At 45.4% G+C, this 16,989-nt stretch overlaps 1 protein-coding gene and 1 long non-coding RNA gene across 15 annotated transcripts in view; one reads left to right on the top strand and one right to left on the bottom strand.

Annotated features, from left to right (window-relative positions):
- LOC106021370 overlaps nt 1–16,989 on the top strand; it is a 45,501-nt gene that overhangs the window by 6,211 nt on the left and 22,301 nt on the right. For 4 of the 5 annotated variants that reach the window (XR_005876298.1, XR_005876297.1, XR_005876296.1 and 1 more), the window contains exon 2: nt 4,591–4,719. This is a non-coding gene — a long non-coding RNA (uncharacterized LOC106021370). Of the gene's footprint in view, nt 1–1,853; nt 2,008–4,590; nt 4,720–16,989 lie in introns of all 5 variants that reach the window. The other variant, XR_005876295.1, reaches the window with a different exon arrangement.
- The window catches only part of Trim9 (tripartite motif containing 9), a 104,194-nt gene continuing 97,158 nt past the window's right edge, over nt 9,954–16,989 (bottom strand). For 3 of the 10 annotated variants that reach the window (XM_021228812.2, XM_021228815.2, XM_021228813.2), the window contains 3 exons: nt 16,277–16,580; nt 13,652–13,814; nt 9,954–11,889 (listed from right to left, as the gene is read on the bottom strand). In XM_021228812.2, the coding sequence (XP_021084471.1) occupies nt 11,812–11,889; nt 13,652–13,814; nt 16,277–16,580 (545 nt within the window). In that variant the 3' untranslated portion in view covers nt 9,954–11,811. The remainder of the gene's footprint in view (nt 11,890–13,651; nt 13,815–16,276; nt 16,581–16,989) is intronic. The other 7 variants (XM_013115384.2, XM_013115386.2, XM_040742985.1 and 4 more) reach the window with 3 other exon arrangements.

The following is a 16,989-nucleotide window of genomic DNA, read 5'->3' as shown; positions in this document are numbered from 1 at the left end:
AACCCATGCTGGTGTGTAGGGGTTTCTTCTGTGGGGGAAGCAAATCTAAAGGCCTAAAAAAACCCTCAAGTTCATAAATGCCAAATATTTTAATTCCTCTATTTACTTATCTTTAAAGTCTTAGCAGTAAAGTGCTTAGCCATGGGAGGGTGATCTTTCTTAGTTTAAAAGCTATTTTTAAAAAATCCAGATAGAAAATAGTTTTCATTCAATATTTTCAAGGCTTGAGGTCCAGAGTCTGGAGGCTGGTCCCCTGCAGAAGCACAGGGCTTCCTTGTGTGTCTATCAAGAGCTTTGAAACTGAAGCTCCACATTCCCATGCAAATATAAGTTAGACCCCCCAAAATGCTAATACAAACAAACAACCAGATGAATACTATGAGTAGTCTAGACCTGAAGGCTGGTTACAGGAAGGAAACAGTGCCTTGGATCTGCTTTAGAAGAAAACTGATATTTTTTTTACCTCCCCACCTCTTGAAGGATGCTGTAACTAACCACATTTCCAGCTTATGATAAAAACAACAGGCTGCCCTCAACTCCGAATTTTCACCAGACGTTGTTTTAGATTTTTGATGAAATGGTTACCCAGTCTTTGTGTGTGTGTGTGAGCTGCAGAGGTGGCCTGAGACCAGCAGGTGGAGGACTTTGTCCTTTGAACACACCACATGCACACCGGGCTTCAGCAGGATGTGGCTGTAATTTAAATCATAGCTCGCTTTCTTTGTTCTGGCTATTCATGCCCTCGAACACCTAGAGAAAATGACCCATAGCCAGAAGATGACAAAGAAAGCTTTACTATTTTTAATCACTCTACCCACAGCATTAAGTAGATAGCAGTTTGTGACTTTCAAAATTTTAGATACAAATATTACTGAAATCTAACAAAAACAGTTTATTCTAATGCAGAGCATTGGGGGAAAATTAAATAAATAGATAAATAAATAAATAAAAATAGGAATTCGGTATTGTTGTGTTAGATTTCAGAAATGCTTGGCTGGAGAGATGGCTCAGTCTTTAAAGGCTAGGCTCACAACCAAAAATATAAGAAATGCTCAAAATTGATGTCTTGGACCTCCCAGTTACCCATTTTGGCCGACAGGATTAGTGTAATAGAGTAAGGGGGCGGGGAGTGGGGTGGAGGGCTCTGCTGGTGTCTAACACAGGTGTCTATCCTGTCCAGACTCATTTGGGAACTGACTGGTCAGAGCGACATCAGTGTGATCAGGGGAGAGGAGTTCCAGGGTCCCACCCTTTGCTGACTTTAAGAGCTGTGGGTGGCTGTAGAGGGTTCAGAAGCTTCTCGGGTGAGAACTCACCCACAGGGCAGGAGTCTGATGATTAGCCTGCCCAGGAATGGGTTTTAGTTGTCAGGGGATTGTGGCAGTTTCTTGATTTTGTTCCCTGGCTCTGCTGCCTAGGAGGCAGTGTGCCCCAGGGATGTGGCGGGCGGCCCACAAACACCGAGAGACCTTTCTCACGGGGTTTTACAACAGATGCTCGGATCCTACAAGCGCTGTTTTACCTTCTGTCGCGGGAACACGGGAGTCGGCCTTTTGTACCACACCTTCGAGAGGGCTTAGAGAAGAGCCCCACAAACTGGGGTGGGGTGGGGAATCAGGATCTGGGCATAGCGGCGGAGTGGGAGCTTATGGGGGACACCTTCTGGAGACTCCTGGAAATGCAGGATACTGTAAGCCAGTCCTGTAAGTTTGTCAGAAGCGGTGACATTTGTGCTGTATTTATTGGGATGCCCTCAGCTTTACACTCATGGGGATTTAATAAATATGCATTCCATATATTCAGTACATAAAACATCAGACATGTGTTAAGTATCACGTATGTTATCATTTCAGTTCTTGGAGTTCCGGTTAATAGATGGATCGAAATAACTGATACTTCCCTTGATTCATAATTCTTTGAAAACCCTATCTTGGGATGAAATTCATATCAGCAAAGCACCTTTGTGGACAGATGTTGAGTCTGAAGTGTGTGTCACAGTATTTATAGGTGAATAACTTGTTAACTCCTAATTATTGTCCCATCCTAGTCACTGTATCTTCCACAGATCTCCAGTTCTGCAAATGATTTTTTCAAAAACAGGGTCTTCTACACCATTCTGGCTCTAACTCATGGCAAACATGCTGCTTCTGCCTCTGAATGCCAGGATCACAGGCACAAGCTGCCAAATAGTGTAAATGACTTCTTAAGCCCGTTTTTATCTTTGTATAAATGGAATCCATAGTACATCTCTGTTCATCTGACTTAACATCTTCAAGTATTACGTGTGCAAGTTTTGTTTTCCTGTCAAATTCATATGCTTTGGTTTCTATTGTATAGCTTTCCAGCACATTAATGTGGTAGTTTTACTATCTGTCTTAGTCAGTGTTCTGTTGAAGTGAAGAGACACCATGACCACAGCATCTGTTACAAAGGGAGACATTTAATCACGGCTGGATTACAGTTCAGGGGTTTAGGTCATTATTGTCACGGCAGGAAAGCAGACAGTGCGTAGGCAGACATGGTGCTGGAGAAGGAACTGAGAATTCTACAACCGGAAAGGCAGGGCAGAAAGTGAACTATGAGCCAAAGTGAACAAGACCACACCTCCTCCAACAAGACCACACCTCCTCCAACAAGACCACACCTCCTCCAACAAGACCACACCTCCTCCAACAAGACCACACCTCCTCCAACAAGACCACACCTCCTGAGAGTGCCACTCCCTATATGGGCCGTTTTTATTCAGGCCACCACACTGTTGTTAGACATCTGAGTGGGTGATGGCTAGTTTTAAGTGTCAATTTGATGCCAAAGAAGCAGGTTTCTGGGCACACCTGTGGGATTGTCTAGAGCAGTGGTTCTCAACCTGCGGATTGCAGCCCCTTTGGGAACGTATCAGATAACTTGCACATCAGACATTTACGTGACAGTTCACAACAGCAGCAAAACTACAGTTATGAAGTAGCAACAAAATAATGTCATGAGCAGGGTGTTGTAATCCAGGCAAACCTGGCGCTGCCTCTCACCCACCTGCGCATGTCAGGTGCATGTACCCTGGATCTTTAACCCACTTTCGCTCTCTTCCCCCCATATTCCTCTGGAGGGCAGCCAGGACTTTTTCTGCCCCCCCCCCTTCTCTTCTGTCCTGTCTCTGTCTCTTCTTTTCTCTTTCCTTCTCTGATTTTCCTACTGCCCCCTCAATAAAACTTTCACCAGAAGTCTCGTCTACAGGTCTCTGTTTCCCATCCGCCCATCCATCTATCATCCAGCGCGGGACTAGGGACCTACTACCCTTTATTCCCGTCATGGGGGGTCACCACATCATGAGGAACTATATTAAAGGGTTAAAGCATTAGGAAGGTTGAAAATCACTGGTCTAGATTAAGATTAGCCTCTGGAAATGTCTGTAAAGAGATTGTCTTGACCAAGTTTACCATGTGGGGAAACCCATCTTTACTGTGAGCAGGACCATTCCCTGCACAGGGAATTCCGGGTGTATAAAGTGGAGAGGGCTTGCTGAGCACCAGAATGCATGACCTAACCAGCCTGGCAGAAACGAAGCTGTTGTGGAGAGACACTGTTTCTCAATCCACTGTTAGATGATGGAAATAAGGGATCCCCCACGCCCACCCTGCGCCCCACCCATCCAAAGAAATGGGAATTTCCTCCAGTGATCTCAGGTTGGGAGAAGTAAAAGGCACCAGCCAGATGGGAAATGGTTTCACATAGCTCGTCAGACCAGCTGAGTTGGAAACCCAGCCATCAGTGGGTTAGTGGTGGGTGGCCCACACTCTGATTGGGGCTGCTTGGATGGGCATATCCTTACTCTCTACTTGAACTTTGGTCTCATTTCCAGACCCTGACAGACACCAGACTTGAGGGGTTCAATGCTCTCTTGTTCCTCTCCCCAGTGTGGGCATGTTGGATGAATCTCCTTTATTCCACTTTCCACTCTTAATTAGGCTCTTTTAATTGGCTTATTGAGGACCGGCGGCCACACGTGAGTTGGGGCACAACTTGTGCCCCCCCAAGTCTGATAACATTAATTCACTGCAGTTTTCTCTTGCCTGTGGCTGTCATGTGATCATTTATCTCAATTCCTATGGCTGTGGTTTCCCTGGGACTGTGAGATAAAACCAACCATTGCCCCCTTAAGTTGCCTTTTATCACAACAACAACAAAGAAACATCTACTGTGATTATTAGCAGAGTTGCCATGAACACGTTGGTGCATTTTTTTTATTGCACACATGCATTTATTTCTTTTCGGATTGTAGTGGCTAGATACGATATATCTTAATGAGTTTTTAAAAAAATCTCTTGTGTGGGAAAATATAGTTTGGTGTTGTAATCTGGGTGTGGTTTGAATGTGTCCTGGCTCATGTACTGGGAATCTTGGTTCTCAGTGTAGTGGTGGTAAAGTCGAGGGTCCTTTAGAAGGTGGGGCCAGTGGGTGGCAGCTGGGTTATTAGGGACACTACCCTCGGAAAGGATTAGTTCTCTTAGGCCCAGGTTAGTTCCTGGAAGTGTGAGTTCCTGTGTAAAGACAAGCCTGGCCTCTGAACCCCTCTTGCTTCCTTTCTTGCCACAGGACAGCCGTTTTGCACGAGCCCTTTCTATGACATCAGACAGGCACGGAGCCGAACTTCACAAGAACACGGGACTGCCTAATTTGGGGCATTAAGCCTCCTAACCTGAACAAACTAACTTTTTAAAATATGTAAGTACCCAGCCTTCAGCATTTTGTTATAGCAGCAGAAAACCCACTAAGACATTTTGATTCAGATATGCAGGCTTTTGAAGGGAAGGAATTAAATAACAAAAGAAGCTAGGTGGCTTGACTAAGTGACTGGAAAGAAGAAGCAGGTGTTATTTAGAATTGCTGCATAATAGCAGTTTTTGTATTTGCCAGTGTTGAATCCTCATTAGTTATCCTAAGTTATTCTAAGCGATTACCATTTAAATGCCTAGTTGCACAATTGAAAAAGAAAACTGGTGGGTTAGTTCAAGATATTTTTCCAGCAGTGACCACTTGCTTGTTCTGGGCATATACACTGTGTCTTTCCTTTTTATGTTGCATCATGATGAAGTGTGCGTGTGTGTATGCTGCATGTATGGAGGGGCATCTTCCTCTGTTGCTCTCCAACCTATGTTTTGAGACAACCTCTCTCTGAACCTGCCCGACTCTGTCTCCTATCCCCACCACTGGGGTTCCAGGTGCACGCCACACACTTAGTTTTTTATTTGATGGTGGAGATTCAAATTCATCTTTTCATGCTTATGCAGCAAGCTATCTTTCCAGTTTCATGAATGGTATTTAGGAAGTATTTAAGTCATTAGCTATCAGTACAAATGACACAGCAGAAGTGACAGACTGATGGAATGATACCTTCCTACTCTGCTATTTTTGTAAAAGCACAGGTGATAACAGCTGCATCTGCCTCCAAGTGCTCACTCAGGCCCCTCCCAGGGGCCTTTTAATGTTTTGTGCTACTAAGACCAACCGAGGAAACTGTGGAACCACAGACTCTCAGACCACATTGCATCTCAGAACCATTAAATTGGTGGTGTGGAGACCGTGTGTGTGTGTGTGTGTGTGTGTGTGTGCACACGCGTGTGCACGTGTGCACACACGCTCACACGCACTCCTGTCTCCTATATCATGCTGTTTCCCATGGGCCCCTGGTTTGTCACCTTGATGCCCCCAGGGCATGTCCTCAGTGCTTCATCTGATTCGTTGGGATTCCATCCTCAAGACTTACTGGGTGGATGCTTCAATACTCTGAACATCAGGGGAAGTGTCCTCTGAGGTGCAATGATGGACAGTTAGCTTGCCAGAAAGCATATGTGTCTAAGGTGAATACCCACTGCCTTGTCATTCTTTGTTTACAGACAGGGTTTCTCTGTGTAGCCCTGGCTGTCCTGGATCTCAGTCTGTAGACCAGGCTGGACTCGAACTCAGAGATCCACTGGCCTCTGCCTCCTGAGTGCTGGGATTAATGTGGATACTACCACACCCAGCTGCATTTTCATTCTTGGTCTGAGTTAAAGTCTTGATGTGGAATTTGACTGTGGCATGGAGTTCAGCTCACCTTCAGAAGGGCTGAGGGCTGATTTAGTTCAGATGAAGATGTTTTATATCTTTCTGCTATGCCTAGATTAAGCTTGCATATTCTACAAAACCTACTGTATCTGCCAAATGCTAACCCTGAAGCCAGCCTCTTGAGAAGCCATAATTAACCTTCACCTACCCCCATCCTCAGCCCATAAGGCCACGTCCTTCTTCACATCAACAGCTGCGCTGCTCAGAGACATCTAGGACAATGTGCTGGGAGACCCCTGAGGCTGCACCACAGTGGGGGTGACTTATCCTTGACTGCTGCCCAGCTGCTGGTTACACACTCATTAACTACTCAGTTCAAAGCACAGCAGTTCATAGACAGCACCACATCCTGTGTTCAGTTTGTTAACGTGCTGGCATAACAACACATCAGCAAATTCAATGAATCTGTGGTTAATTAAAGAATTAGAGAAGAAAACGGAAGACGATGATCTGTGGACAGGAATATCAAAAGAGGGCTTAACATGTAAATCAGAGAAAAATTGGATAGAACATTTAGAAAATCAAGACATCTGTGGAATAAAATGTTTGACAGAAGTTTAAGCTTCCTTGAGAAAGATCCTATAGACATTTGGATTCTCTTCCTGTTTGTTACAGTTTTCTTTTCTTTTTTGAGACAGGGTCTCTCTATGTAGTCCTTGCTGTCCTGAAGCTCTTTGTAGACCAGGCTGGTCTTGAACTCGTAGAACTCCAACTGCCTCTGCCTCTCAAGTACTGGGACTAAAGGCGTGCATCACTACCACCTGAGTAAAGTTTTCAATATTTTATATTTGACATGCTATTATCTTGAATGTTCTATGGTAAAGAATGAAGAATATGGTTTTGCTTTCTAACTAACCAGGTTCTAAAATTTTTAACCCTTAACTGTTTATGTATTTAAAGAGTGCACACATGTAAGTGAGCACATTATGGTACCAGTATTGACGTCAGAGAACAATTAGTGGGAACTGGCTCTCTCCCTCCACTGGTGGGTCCTAGGGACATCAGGCTTGGTGGCAAGACCCTATCTGTTGAGCCATCTCCCCCATCCTAGCTGGGCAATTTCTGTATAATATTTTTCACCATTTGAAATAATTTTTATCTCCTTCTTTGTGGTTCCTTGTTCAAAATACATGAAAATTCCAATTAATGCTTTTATATAGTTGGGTTCATTATACTCTTCTGATGACTGTTGTAAAAACTCCATTGGGTCCGTGTTTTGTCAGAATGTGAAGGTAAGAGTCACTATTGACACCCAATTGAGATCTGGCTAGTCATTAAGAGCTTTGAAGCATACATCTATCCATCCCATATAAGGCACCAAAGAAACAATTCCAACAAGTCTAGTCTAGTGATGCAGTGAGTTGATTGGGGTTTCTTATAGGAGCAGGGATGAATCACTGAAAAGCCAAGAGTGAGTGCTGACTCAGGAAAATTGCATCCCAGGAGCACCAGGCAGACTTCAGAGTTGCAAGAAACCTGGCCAGTGAGAGTTTTCACTCCCCAGCAACTGCTTACTGTCTATATAGTCATGGATAGTTTCAGACTGGCTTTGGGAATCTTTGTCTCGCCATTCTTAGGCTTACCAGCTTTGTTTACTTGAATCTCATGAACATCCTCCTCCTCTAGGATGTTTCAGTTTGCTACAGAATAGCCCGGCACTCTCTTGACTGTTGTAGATAACATCATTTGATTAAACCCTCAGAACAATTGTGTGCTCACCTCCACTTGAGGGATGCGGATGCTGGGGTAAGTGCTCAGGCACACACAGCCCACATAGTATGATCCAGAACCCAGACACTCATTGGGTTCTGGGCTGCTGCATTCTGCCAGTGGGCTTCCCTGCTCTTAAGTCATCCGAGGGGCAGAGAGTGGAGGCTACTTAAGAATTCATTCTTATGTTTGACATGTCTTTCATCTTACCACTCAGAGCATTCCTGATGCTTCTCCTCCCTGTGTGTCTCATTCGCTGTGCAAACAAGTCCACCCCCTGCTTGTCATTCACAGTTTTGTCATCTATGGCTTTAGTCGCTCAAGACCAACCACAGTCTGAAAATATCAAATAGAAGCTCCCGGAAACAAACAATTTCTAAGTTTAAGATTGTCTGGTCCAGGCATGGTTGTACATGTCTGTAAATCCAACACTCTAGAAGCAGAGGCGAGAAGACCTTTGTGAGTTCAAAGTCAGCCTGGTCTACAGAGTGAGTTTCAGGCCACCAAGGGCTACATAGTGAAACTCTATCTTAAAAAATCAAGAGAATGAAATAAATGTCCTCTGAATAGTGTGCTAAAATCCTGGGCCATAGTGACCCATCCTCCCCATGAGTCATTCCTTTGTTCAGGATATCCCTCTCAGTATTTTACCTGCTCCAAACGCCCATTCGTCACCTCGTAGCTGCCACAGATCGCCAGTCCCACAGTCTCAACGTATTACAGTCCTTCTGTTCAAGTAGCCTTGATTGTACTTAGCACTGGCAGGGTGGAGAGGTCTTGAATAAAAGAGCTGGACTGTTGCTTTGTTGGGTGGTCCTATTGTTCATTCACACCCAGCATCCCAAATTCTATGTTTGTCTCTGGTTCTTCAGAGACATGAAAAATCTAGGTGGTCTCAGTTAAGGACAATACATTGAAAGATTTGTGACTTGGTAGAAGTAGCTGCAATGCACACAGTGATCTCTAGTGTGTCCATAAAGATTGTAAGGTGGTGTGATCTGAGAACTTATTTGTTTAATTACCATAGTCCTGTATATTCTTTTTTTTTTTTTCTCTGTATTGTTTTGGAGGCTGTTGGCCCAGCCCGGCCTCGAACTCACAGAGATCCACCTGACTCTGCCTCCCGAGTGCTGGGATTAAAGCCCACCGCCCGGCTAGTCCTGTATATTCTAATCAGAACTCTGGATACAATAGCAAGCCCCTCTACTTCTTCAAGTTAAGTATATGGGTGAAAGGACACCATTTCCAGAAAATAGGGTGACTGCTGGTAAGTCATGTCATCATTCCTGGGAGAAAACACCAGGAACAGAAAGTCATTAACCTTAGCACCAGACAAGAATAAAAAGTAGCTAATGGGCTTCATTAAGTAGCGAGGAGAAGAAAGCCTGGCAGGAATGGAGGGGACAAATAAAAGTGCCCCATTAGGAAGCAAGAAAAAGACCAGACAGAAACCAACCAGAGGGCAGCTGGTGGCAGTGTGTCTCATGCTACCCTGAGACATTGCAGCTCAGATCAGTGACTTTTACATAATATTACATAATCTGTGTGTGTGTGTGTGTGTGTGTGTGTGTGTACACATGTGTGTTCAGGTGCATATGTACATGTGTACACACCAGTGTGGAGGCCAGAGAACACTTTCAGGAATTTTTTCTTAGGTGCTAACCACCTGCTTTAATTAATTAATTAATTAGAGTTCGGGGTCTTTTATTGTCTTAGAACTTGCAAACCAGCTAAACCAGGTGGCCAGCAAGCCCCAGGGCACCTCCTGTCTCCATCTCCCCTGTGCAGGGATTACAGAGGAGTCACTTGGCTTCTAGAAGCTGAACTCAGGTCCAGCCAGTGCTTTACTGCCTGAGAAATCACTCCAGTTCCCTGCTTCCCTTTTAATAAGAAGCAAAGATGGTCCACTGAAAAGGGCGGAATAGAAATGAAAGCTGACCAGTAGTGTTTCCATTACATGAAAACAGTCGTGTTATTTAGCTATCTTAAAACATTACAGGAGTGGGGAACACTGATATTCTGCAGCACAGTTTGTGGCCACTTGAGAAGCAGCTTATTAAAGTAAAATCTCAGTGTGTGGAGGCATGTGCCAAAGCGTTGCAAAACATGTGCAAACTCAGAAAGAACTTCTCTGGAGACAGTTTTCTCTCATAAAAACCCTTTATTTGCATACCAGGAACGACAGTTTTTTTATTTTTATTTTTCTAGTACAGTAGCTGTATGCATCTATATTGTAGTTAGTGTAAACTATTTGTTACAAGTCACTAGAACTCTAACCAGCGGGGTGGATTTAATAAAGATAGTAACTAGCGGCCCAGCCATCGAGTCTCATTAGAGCATAAATCAAAGATCAAACTAGTGTTGTCCTGCAACAGTGTCCTGGAGCCACGAGAACCCGAGACAGACACAGACAGGATAGCACCCATTCAATAAATTAGGTTCTAACTAGAAAAACATTGTAACGACAGATGGTCTAGAAGCACAAGAGTAAAGAATGAGCTATTTACATAGATTACTTTTTGCCAAAGCAATGTCAGCTCTCCCATCCCTCCTCTGTCGTCCTACCCTTGTTCTAGTGGGTTTCTTGGCTCAGTGGAAAATATGTAGGCAACTCCTCAGACATTTGTTTTCCAGGTCCTATGTTCTCTGTAACTTCGTGTCAAACGAAAGCATCTGAAGGGTACATGTCTACCCTGCTAGGAGCAGTAACATGGATAGTAGCATGACTATTCTGCACTCAGTCCCAGGAACGACAGCCACGCTCACGCTTTTCCAAACCTGATTTGAGTTTCCTTAGAAAGTCAGGCTGTGAGTGGATGGATTCTCATTTGTGACAGGCACAGAGAGTATACATCGAGACAGTGTGTTTGTCCTGAGAATGTACATGTTGTGGTCTGCAACTTAGGAGCCCCAGTGCCGTGACTGGGCCCTGTGCTCTCTGGTCATTTTGTTTTTAACATTCTTTTTTTAAGGCTTGTTATGACTGCAGCATTAATGAGTAACAATGCTGATATCATTTCTGCCAAAGAAGGGCTCTGTGATGAGTGGCAGCAAGGACCATACTTAAAAGAGTGTGGTAGAAGAAGCATTGGGTTGGTACATGTCTGTGTGATAGCCTGGAGTGCATGGGCTCAGCATCAAGCTAAGGATTTGTCAATGACACCTTCTTGGACTCTTGACTGTTTCCTTTTTGTACTTAGAACAACTTGAAGTTATTGTTTGCTAAGTTCCCCTCTAGAATATAAGTTCCAGGAAGGTGGCGTTGTCACCTTTTCCCTTATCCTTCCCCAGTGTCTGGAACACAGAATTCTAGTGTCTCGAACAGTGCCTTGTCCATAGCCTTCTTAATTAAAATCTTGTATTAGCTAAGATGAATCAGATCATCGAGTCCCCTGGCCTGCCCAATGTCTAGAGCCTCCTGAAAGTCCTCACCCTGCTGTGAACTCGTTTAGCTGATATATTTGTGCTTCTGGGTAGAGTGTGACTTCTGTCTACCTCCCGAGAAGGAGCCATGAAGAGCTGACGTTGCCTGACAAGAAACAGGGCAAGAACATTCTAAATTCGACCTCTTTCCTATCTTCTCTCCTACAACATCTTTGTGAGACCTAAAGCTTAAAATTTTTTTCTAGGAGAATTTTCTCTTGGCAGTGCCAGTTAGGTAAGTCAGCAAAACATGATCAGAAACAAAACAAAACAAAATGAACTCAGTCTACAAACAAAACAAAACCAAAACCCTAAATTAAATTAAAGAAAAGCAACATGTGAAACAAAGGGGAATGGTGGGCAGCTGAGGTCCTCTGTGGGTTAGGACGTCTGGATGAGGAAGGAGCGCAGGTGAAGTGATGCGGACAGGCTGATGGGAAAGGGAGGCGCTGTAGGGCGAAGATGGCGGAGGACCAGCTCCTCTCCTCAGTCTTCTACCAACTGTGCGTCTGCCGAGGCTGGTGGCTCCACGCTGTCCCTCTCGGACAGCTAGTGCCTCCGCAGCATACCCTTAGGCTATGGAAGCTCTGCTGGAGTAGAAGTCAGGGACCGGAAGCCCAGTGTGGAGCGTGACCTGGGGAATGAGACTGTAAGCTACGCCGGACGGACGCTGTGCTTGCATCATCTAGTCTCAGCGCGGTGTGTGCCCCCAGTTGGATAAGGGCCCATTCACTTCTTTTGAACATCTGTCCTAAAGACACTAAAGGGACTTCTAGCAGGATCCCAGTTGCAGTAAGAGTCTGGCGACCATGGTGGGCCTCCAAACCCAGGAGACACAATACCTACTTCTTTTAAAGCACTCTGGGAGACTGCATTTCTTTGGGCTGAAGACAAGGCACTTGTCTGCGGGTAGTGAAACCTTTGGTCTACACGAAGTGACCACTGCCCAAGTCTATGGACAAAGAACATATTAGCTTGTTCATGAGTTCCAGCTATGGACAAATCTTTCTGGGGTTGAATCTTTCGTAGGAAGAAACACCGGCACTTATGTTGTGCCAATTCTAGGCAACCTCAAATTATGGTGAATAACTATGGGAAAAGACTAGTATGGGAAAAGACTAGAAGTATTTCATAAAAATGGCCACTTTTCCCTTCTTGTCTATACCATCCCTGTCAAGAGTCTTTGTCTAAAGATGCTCTAACATCCTTGAAAGCCTGAAGCATGACTAGTGTGGTAGTCTTTGGAAGGGAAATGGCTGGAAAAGTACAATATTTCAAATGAGTTTTCTCTTAGATTCACTTCTACAGCAGTTTATACTTTCTGTCTTCTGAAGTCAGGCTGGCCTCTGAAGAGTTAGATTCCAGCCCCTCAGACAGTCTCACCTACTTGCAGAAAGCAGGAAGCAGGGGTTGCTGGGTTGTAAGCAGTTTTACCTCACGTGCTCATAGACTGTAATTGATATAAAAGGGTTTCAAGGCTGTGGCTGTAATGGGGGCATGGATCACCTGCAGGATTTTGATTTTCAAGTCCTATTTTAAGGCTAGTGGGGGGTATGTCGGGTAATGCAAGGACCAACTCAGGGGGGCTGTAACGCCCTGGATTCTGGCAGTGGTTGGAAGGCACCACCCACACTCCTTGCAAGCTCTGCAACCCCTCTACTGTTCCCCGCCCCAGCCCACCAGCCCCTTTGCTGTTCTCTGCCCAATCAAAGCCCCTCGTGCCTTAGAAACTTATAAGTTTGGGCTATCCTTCTCTCTGGGAAACTACCCAGCCTACTACCTTCCTCCTTCAGGATTCAGGATCAGCAGCGACCGCAATAAGGCCAGCCCACTGGCCACCTTGCTTAATAGAGGTAACTGGAATAAAAGCTTAGGGAGGGTAAGATTTGTATCTGTTTATTTTCTCTTCCACTGGTGGCTATCAAATATTTACAACAGAGCCGGCATGTCAAAGGGGCCCTGTAGATATCTGTTGTGTAAAGGAGTGAGAAGAACCTGTTGTTCTGTATCTATAGGAAACTGAAAGTAACTATGCTTCCCAGCCAACAGTGCAAGGCAGAGTGAAGGGAACTCAACCCTCTCCCGCCTTCTGATAAGGGTCGAATGTTTGCTTTTCTTGGCCATTCCTGGTGCTCCCTAGGAGTCATCTCACTGGCTTTTGTGCCAGTCTGTCAAAGACATTCACCTCTATTTAGAGATGAAACTAGAGCAGATCATGTAGAGCAGGGTAGAGAAGGCCTGTGTTTCCTGTGGGTGGTGACCAGGGCATGACAAGGCCTTGACAAGGGTCTGCTGGTGTGCAGTCTGCGTCTTGGCTCAGCTTCCCTCTGGGGGTTGTGAGGATTTTACTGCCCCGGGCACACTTTGAAGCAGCGACCTGAGGAAGCTCCCTTAGTCCCGGGGCCCTGGCACTCACCTGCACATTTCTGTTCAGGCTGACTGCAGGAAAGAACAGGCCCTCCACGTTCTCAAATGCGATGGGACCTTGCTGCTCATTGTTGATGAAAAACGTTAACGTTTTCCTGTTTAAGTCGAGGAGGACTCCGATGGTGGCCCCCTTTGTGATCCCCCCTTCGGTTCTGTGGGAAAAGGAAGAAAAATGGAGTCTCACCAGCTTGTTGCCGTTATTAAATCTCCCCCTTTTGGTTCTAACCATTCTTTACTTTTGCTTTTGATATTTGGTACTGGGGTTCGACCCTAGGGGTCTGCCAGTTTATCCCCAGTTCTCTTTTACCTTTTTATTTTGAGACAGGGTCTTATCAAATTGTCCAGGCTGGCCTTGAACTTCCACCACAGCCCAGGCAAGCCTGAAACTTGAAATCCTCCTGTTGCAACTTCCCAGGCAGAGGGGACTATAGTCCCACCAGGCCTAGCCAAACCAGAATTTTGTAACCTGTTTACATTTTGCCCCCAGCTCAGCTTTTTTGCCCATTTTCTTTCTTTTTTTGCTCTAAGAAATCCTTTGAACATAAAACTTTAAAGCCTTAGATACACTATATACTATTTATATTTGGTGTATCCTTGCTTTACATATGAAAATATGATTTAGATTTTTTTGCGCCCCCCCCCAAATTCCCACTTCCCTGTGGAGACAGCCACCCCTCACAGTCCCTTGTTTACTGTGCCTTGCTGAGAGTGAACTGGTCCACGTGGAATCTCTACTACTGAGCTGTAGCAGGAGAAAACTGACTACAGAAGCCTGGGCCAAGGTAGCCTTTCAGCTACTCCGGCACCTCAGCTGAATTGCAGACTTTGCATAAACAGTGTGAATGCAGCAGCATTCAGTACAGAATGACATAATCTGAAAGTCAAAATAAAGGAGCGTTTCTTTAGTTGGAACCCGGAACGTAAGCATGGGCTACCAGACTCAGAGCCTTCTGTTTCCCGTTAGGTGGTGAAACATGCTCTGGAAAGACTCAGATCTTTTGGCATGTTGAATGAGAAAGAAGGCATTAGAGTAAAAATGACAGCATTGAAGGAGCTGCTTCCCTGAGACATAGTTATACTACAGGGAATGCAATGATTTCCAGAGACCCAACTACAACTGGCATCTTACAAAGAACTATGCCTTCTGCTGCACTGATGATTTCACAGAAGGACATTTAGATAGGCTTAGTCACACCTCTCTTCCCTCCTGAGTTGGAGACCTAGCAAAACTGCACTTCATCTCAGCAGGGCACAGAAATGTGTCAGCTTCACTCATTTCTCCTGCATGCAGAAGACAGACTGGACACTGCCACAGACAGGCTAACAGACTACATCTCGCCATTGACAAATTCGTCAGCGACAGCACAAGGGACATGCAGCTTGCATGCAAGCAGATGTGTTCAGCTTCTGGAATGTGCTTTTCTGCATCGTGTGATGGTACTGCTCTTATTTAGGCCGTCACTCCAAAATCAAGAGGCTAAACACAAGTGCATGGGTGATGGCATCAGGAATCTAGTGACAGAGTTCCCCTAAATGTGAATCACTGAAGGTAGCTGCTGTCTGTACCCTGTCAGATTTGATATCAAGATATAAACTCTTTGCGTGCTCACTTCAAGGGGTAACTAGCAAAGATATACATGAATGAAGCTGGACAGAGTGTGTCCGAGGGCCAGGAAGCTCTAGGAGTCGACTGGATGTCAAAGGGTCAGTGGCAAACTGCAGGAGAAGCCGAAATAGCACAGTTATTATTCTGCCCCTGCCGGGTCTACTTTTCCTATGATCTCACTGAACACGATGGGTATTTTTTTCAGAGATGCCAAAGAGAATGTATCCTGGGGGAATGCCCGAGAATAAGACAGACCAGTGTCCATGAAAAGACACCCCTGGCCCAGAAAATAGGAGAAGAAATACTTCTGAAGAGAACACAAACAAATGGGAAAGGAAATGATGTAATAAGTTAAAACTGTCTATACTTCGGTGGTGGAGGACATCTCTCAAGGAGATACTATATCCTCTTTCTTCAGCAACCCGGGTGTGGTGATTCATACAGTATCAAGTGAGTTGTTCAAGTTTAAAGCTGTCCACACGGGCATCCCTAACACCAAGTTTAGTTAATGGCTTCTGTTCTGAGAGACAGTACTGGTGACAATGACAAAAGAACAATGGCTTCCATTCCCAGGTACTTCCAACATAAGGCATTTCTGCAAATCTCATCTCATGTGCTCTTCAGACCACTCCTGCACGGAAACATTATTATATGAATTTGGAGGACTGACAAACCAGGATTCAGGAAAAAATGAAGTACCTTGGCCCGAAACACTTTCCTGGAAAGTTCTAGGTCTGGGTTTTAGATCCTGGGTTGTTTGTCTGTAATGGATACACCTGGGGGTTGTCTTTTGTAGCCCTGGGTAGAATTTAACTATAAAGGGCCAAGGAGAAGGCACACAACTCTTCCTCTGTGCAATGTGGAAAGCAGCAGAGTGGGCCAAGCTAAGAGGTGAAGACCGCACGCCCTGCTTCCTAAGGCTGTCTGTGTCACAGGCTGTCGAGCTAGGGCTCTCCCTCTTGACCCCAAGCCACCATGAAGAAGGCTTGGTGTGGGGCTGCAGGGTACCTGTTGGTGTGCGAGTTGTTGTGCATGAACCAGCTCCGGTTATTGTCCACATACATTGCCCAAGCTTTGTCGTCCTTTCCTAACATCACGTCCTTCATGACGTCGATGCGAGCCACGCCAAAGGCTGGATCCGGGTGGTTGTCGTAGCGATCTATGGTTAGCTCCCAGTAGTGGACGCCCTTGGAGAAGCCAGTTTTCCCCAGCACCACCCGGTCATCGTAGCTACTGCAGGTCACCGTCAGGTTGTCATTGGAGAAGATGATGTCCGAGTGTGCCGAGCCAGGGTCAAAAGCAAACCACGCCACTGAAAACAACAGAAGGGAAGTGAGTTATTAGGATGGCCTCAGGGGTTGTAGCAGGCTTTTGGGCAGTGTGGCACGAAGTGTCACGTTTTCATGCTGCCATGCAGGAAGGAGGTGTTTGGGGCCAAAGTCACCATACGTGAACAGACGGGGCACATCCTGGGAGTTGACACTCTGCACCAGGAGTGGACAGAGGACACATGACCCATTCAGCAGGGGTTACCTGGCTTAGAGTGCACTCCCAACCAGTTGATCCAGGAGTGAAGTGGCATCAAGTCCCTTCACCTGGTGACTGGCAGAATAGTGCACCAGAGACATAAAGGGTGAGGGGTGTGTTAGAATGCCTGTGTAAGCCTGAGGCAGGGAGGCTAGGTCTATAATCCTGGATGGAGGAAGGATAAGACACACTGA

This window comes from Mesocricetus auratus, unplaced genomic scaffold (assembly GCF_017639785.1).
Source record: "Mesocricetus auratus isolate SY011 unplaced genomic scaffold, BCM_Maur_2.0 Super-Scaffold_15014, whole genome shotgun sequence".
Taxonomy (NCBI): domain Eukaryota; kingdom Metazoa; phylum Chordata; class Mammalia; order Rodentia; family Cricetidae; genus Mesocricetus; species Mesocricetus auratus.
This window is presented reverse-complemented; position numbering and strand designations above follow the sequence as displayed.